General features: G+C 32.6%; 1 protein-coding gene across 1 annotated transcript; it reads right to left on the bottom strand.

The window, feature by feature from the left end:
- Nucleotides 1–1206: 1206 nt before the first annotated feature.
- On the bottom strand, nt 1207–3805 carry LOC129309566 (mediator of RNA polymerase II transcription subunit 20a-like). The gene is made up of 5 exons (XM_054951178.1): nt 3653–3805; nt 3408–3550; nt 3114–3292; nt 2865–2954; nt 1207–1807 (listed from the first exon to the last, which is right to left on the bottom strand). Exons 1-5 carry the CDS (start codon nt 3799–3801, stop codon nt 1562–1564), a joined length of 807 nt encoding a protein of 268 aa, XP_054807153.1. The 5' UTR covers nt 3802–3805; the 3' UTR covers nt 1207–1561.
- Nucleotides 3806–5454: the final 1649 nt, after the last annotated feature.

Here is a 5454-nt window from a genome sequence, read left to right as displayed (position 1 = left end):
CTAGCAACGCTGGGAATGGGCTACAAAATGCAGCCCATCCATGTTTCAAGCTAGGTATTGAGCAGGGATCTAACCTTGTCCATGTAAAAGCCTTACTTATAAGTAATTAAAAAAGACTCTTGAATGAAAAATTTTATTTATATTCTTCAACATGCACAAGAATAATAATTTTTAAAATAAAACAAGTTATTTGTATTTTCAATATATGCATTCTTGTAAAAATATTTTTATTTTTGTTTTGATGGTTATTGTTTCTTATAATCAATGAACAAAAATAAATACTTATTTATGCTTTCATTGTTATCATTATATATCTGTAATTACTCATACAATTTTATTTTAAAATGTTTTCTAGATTATTTTAAAATGCTTTGGAAGTTATATTTTTTAAGAAATCAAATCAAAATATAAAATAAAATAACATATTTTTATTATGAATAACAATTATAAATAATTGAAATCTAAAGTAATCAAATTATATACACAAAAAAGTTTAGATTTATTAAACAATCATTCAATTTGATTGTATTCAATATTATTGATGTTTTGTTTATAAGATGCATATAGATATTATGAGACATTATTTTGGCCGCAGAGATCATTTGAGACTTCAAAATAAATAAAATAACCTAAATTTCAGTTCAAAATTACAAGGTTAGCGCCAAAAACCCACAATTAGAATTATTGTTGATATAGCAAACAGTTTGAGATATTGAAATCCATTCATTGTATATTTGGTTATAAAATGTTAAAAAGACAACACCTCAGAAATAGATGGCTGCTGGGATTGGAGAAAGAACACAAACACAAGGGAGTGTCGGCTAACATGGAAGGGAACCACAGGGATGCCTGTAAGGGACGACACTACATCAGCAAACATGACAATGGGCTGCTTGGTTTCTATTTTTAAAAACTACTTTATTATTAAAAAACTTGTTTAGATAAAAGTTTTTTATTTACCTGTTTTCAAAACTGTTTTCTTTAAAAAAATATAAATATCTTAATGTTTTCTTTAAAAAAAAACACACTACATTTGATTATCAAAAAATATATTTAATTTGAATAATTGTTATCATAAATCATCACTACTAACCACCTGCCACCATTAGTATCAATATATTTTTTCAATTTTAAAGTTTCTAAATTAACATAATCAAATGGATTTTTGTTTCGAAAACTATTGCAAAACAGTATTTAAAAACAAAATTTGAGAAAAGAAACCAAACAGGCCAAACATGCCTGCTTCTTGCTGCAACAAATGCAACCCAGAAGCCAGAAGAGCATTTGGTCCCTCGCCCATATTAGCATGGCCTAATGACTTCAACAGCTAAACCAAAGGCGATCCAGGCTGCATGCAGTAATACAAAATCACATAGATGCTACACAGTAGGGTGTTCAACTTTGTGGATTGAAGAACAATGGAAAGGAAAGCTTAATTTGGACGTTTCCCTTGAGTCAAATCAAGCCTCTCCTTTTCTTCTCCATTCTCCTAAATTCAAACATGAAATTATAGTGAACATACATTCAAGCAACAGGCCAGAATAGAAACCATTAGCTCTTCCTAATTCCTCATAGACTGCCCGGGTGGTTGCACCGTAGCGATTAATTGGGCCAACACTGTCGCATACTGAACAGCTGTATGTTGCGAGGTGTAGTAATCCAAGAGCCCATATTCTGCATAATTTGGTTCCATATGCATGAATTGACCTGGTAATGATTTTTTTGACACTGCTTCTCGCCATATATTAAGGAATTCTTCCATAACTTGCCTAGATTTCTCGATGGAAGAAATCGGGAGATACTCGACCTGCAGAGAACTTCAAATGGATTTATTAACTACTGAAGCACTGCTAACTGCTACCAACACATCAAATATAGAACAAATATAAAAACTAACGAAACAAAACTATGATTACCAAAAAAATTCTCAATGATTCTAAGAGCATGCTAGATTATAAGACAAATTATAGATATTCCATTTTTCCACCCTGCAGCAAGAAGAAATGCCCTATTCACAACACCTTTTTATGGTCACTAGTCCACTAAAAATTAGAGATTTCCAAGAGCACATTCTCAGTCAAAAAGGTTGTGATTACACAGAAACATGAAAAACAATCCCAATGATATTTATTATACAGGAGCATCCATGTTATGACTATGACTACTTCTACTCGATTCAAAACCACAACCACAATCAACTTTATATATTAATCGTAGCATGTGATGCAACAGACTTATCTAAAAGCAAAAGCAAACTATTCCAATCTTCTACCAAATCATACATGCAAGAAGCTGCTAGACAAACAACCATCATTGTCAGTTCTCAGTTACCAGTTCTCGTTACAGAATAATGGCAAAAATCAAGTAGTGGAAGCAGTGCATCAATTCTTTGTCATTGTTTCCAATATTTTCAAGTAGTATTAGTCAGATCAAAGTATAGAGATCATAAATAAACCTCACAATTCTTTTCTTTTTGCCCAAAAGAATAAAAGTAGAAGAGGAAAAAGAGAGAAATGTTCTTCTTTGGAAAGTAAAACCAATGACGCATTTAATTCAGAATTGAGGAAAGCTAGAAGCTGAGCAGAGAGAGAGAGAAGGAGGAAACGAATTCTGCATGAAATGCATGCTTCTGTTAATTTTGTCATTGTCAAAACAATGCAATGCAATATATAGAGCACGGCGTAGTGATAGAATGCCGGCCAGACTACAGCCCATCTAGCAACTTCTCCTAACAAGTCAACTTATACAGCTTTTAACAAAAGCTACTATCAAGCACGTATCAACCTCATGTGTAGATACAAACAGGAATAGAACAAGAGAAAGATGTTTGATTAAGATTTATGTTTTCGATAAGAGTCAATCACCTCCATCACAATTCCTCTGAGACTTTCAGAAGCACTGGGGGCAACTTTTCCAACTCTCAGCTGGAAGTCACCCAATTTATACAGCACTCCCTGCAAACATTAGCATAAACCAAAAAAACAATTCAGCACAAACAAGCATAATAACCACCATGATCATAAGTATAAAAGAGAAAATGCCCGTCAACCAACTATATTTATAGCAGCATGCCAGCTTTCAAGACAGGAAAACCATCACATTTGCAGAAGTACCTCGAAAGTGAGTGCCACTTTGGACTTGTACGATTGCAGCTTCTCCATTATGGTCAGAATTGAAGAATCTGCTTCAAGAACAATCCTCTGGCCGCGAATTATGAAGTAGTATTTGTGAGGTTGCTCCAGCAGCGATATCCCCATAAAATCACGCGGAAATTCGGCTTGCAGTGACGGCTCTGAGTGCAATAACAGCGTTCTTGAGAATCGAGATGACACGATTTCAGCGAAAAAGAGAGGGGGGTTTTTAAAGGATGAGCTTCAAACAAATCAACAACACCATCGGACAAGAACCTCGTAAATTGGGTCGATAGAATGTTAGAGTTGCTTTCCATCTTCCGTCTTTGACGCCATTGACGCTCTCAACGCACTGAGAAACTTCGTTAAGAATTTGGCTGTTCACCATGGTTCCTGCATTGGGTTGCCAGTGTAAAACCCTATCCAAACAAAAAAAACTGAAGATCAGAAATTTGACTGTTGGAAGAGTAAGCGGAAAAAAATCGAAGATAAATCAAGCCCTCGTTTGATTTTGTTAATACCATTTGACAGGCATCCTCCAGATTGAAGAAAGTAGCAAACTAGCACTTCCGCTCTGCAATTCCTTTTGCCGATGCAAGGCCTCGTCCCTTGCGAGGGTCCAGAAGGCGCCCACTGGCCTGCCCAGGCGATGAATTTGCCTGTGCACCATGTTACGTCGTCGTTTCAGGATTAACCGGCCCGCCCGACCTGAATTTTGCATTGCGGGCCCTGCTCTAGTTCGTCCCCCTCATTTTGAGCATATTATTTACAAAGTTAACTTTAATGTTTTTAAATATTAATATTTAATTATTTATTTCTTAAAAGTAAATTAAAATAATCTACCTATTACGTAAATGTATTTTAGAGATAAAATTTAATTTTAAAAAAAATTATATGCACAATTTATATTAGAGTTAATGAGCACTTTGAACTTTAAAGTATTACGCGAAAAACACTCTAAATCTATAACTTTTAAAATGTTTAAAATTGATCCTAAATTTTTAAATTTATAGCAAATTTAAATCCACTATTAACTCACCATTAATGTCATTATTGTTCATCAACTAGGGCCTTGTTAAAATGCTGATGTGGTGGTCCCTTGTTGATGTGTTATTTTTAATGAACACTACAGACCTTAAATTCTTACACGAGTAGTATTCTGGACTTTGAACTTTAAATTCAAAGCAAATTACTCCCATCATATATGTATAGAATACTAACTATTATGTAGATCAAATTAATCTCAGCATAGTCCGCCATGATGAATGCATCATTGGTTGAGGTGAACGATCTATAATTTTATAAAATGACTTTTCCCCTCTTATTTTGAATAATATTTGTTTATTTAATAATGAAAACTTAATCTTCCATTTGAAAATAAGTTTAAGCTTTTAATTAATCAGTTAATTTGGGTTTGAAATTCATTGATAAAATTGTTAGCTTTCATATTCATCATTTGTAAAATTCTCTTATACTTAATTCTCTTTTTAAATAAGATCATAAGTTTTCACCATTAAATAAATAAGCATTATTTAAAATAAAATTAAATTAGAGTTATAGAGTATACGAAAGCATGGTATAGCAATCTTTTGGAAAACATTGCAAAAAAAAAGGGACAAAAAATGTCATTCCATAAAATTATGGGTTGTTCGTCGTGGCCAATGATGCATCCACTGCAGTGGACCATGTTGAGGCTAGTTTAGTTTACATAATAGTTGATGTTTTGCACTTAAACAATAGGGGTAATTTGTTATTAATTTCAAAATTTAGAGTTTAGGATGCCATTCACATAGTAGTTTAGTGTTTGTAGTACTCATTAAAAATGACACGTCAGCAAAGAACTACCACATCATCATTTTGATCGGGCCTCACTTGATAAACAATAACGGCATCAATGGAAGGTTTAATTTGCTATGAATTTAAAACTTTAGAGTTTATTTTATACATTTTAAGAATTTAGAGTCCAAAATGCTCATTAACCCTTTATATTAGCCTAGTTAAACTAAAACAAATAAACAATACTCCCTCTAATCTTGTATACTCTCATTGCATCATAATACAAGTCATTGTGATGTAAAACAAGAAGAGAGAGGGGGAAGAGAGATAAAGAGAAAGGAAGAGGAGAGAGAAAGAAGAAGGGAGAAGGCCGAAACTCTTATATAATAATACTTAAAAACTGAATACAAATAAAAAACTTAGCTCTATTTATAGAGCTCTAAAAATAATAAATAATAAAAATTTAAATTCAAATCTTAATATATTGATATCTAAGATAACAATAAAATAAAATAATAAATCATAATTTTAATAAATAAATATCCTT

The sequence above is a fragment of the Prosopis cineraria genome, unplaced genomic scaffold (assembly GCF_029017545.1).
Source record: "Prosopis cineraria cultivar Desert tree isolate PC_DT_omini unplaced genomic scaffold, ASM2901754v1 PC4, whole genome shotgun sequence".
NCBI lineage: Eukaryota > Viridiplantae > Streptophyta > Magnoliopsida > Fabales > Fabaceae > Prosopis > Prosopis cineraria.
The sequence above is the reverse complement of the archived record's forward strand: the minus strand, read 5'-3'. Positions and strand labels throughout refer to the sequence as shown.

Bases quoted from the DNA above. Each gene is read 5' to 3' on its own strand.
- LOC129309566 (XM_054951178.1), bottom strand. From the start codon at position 3,801: ATGGTGCACAGGCAAATTCATCGCCTGGGCAGGCCAGTGGGCGCCTTC. The intron at 2,955-3,113 runs GTACTTCTGCAA...TAATGTTTGCAG, and splicing joins AAGTGGCACTCACTTTCGAG to GGAGTGCTGTATAAATTGGG. The intron at 1,808-2,864 runs GTGATTGACTCT...AGTTCTCTGCAG, and splicing joins TCAGAGGAATTGTGATGGAG to GTCGAGTATCTCCCGATTTC.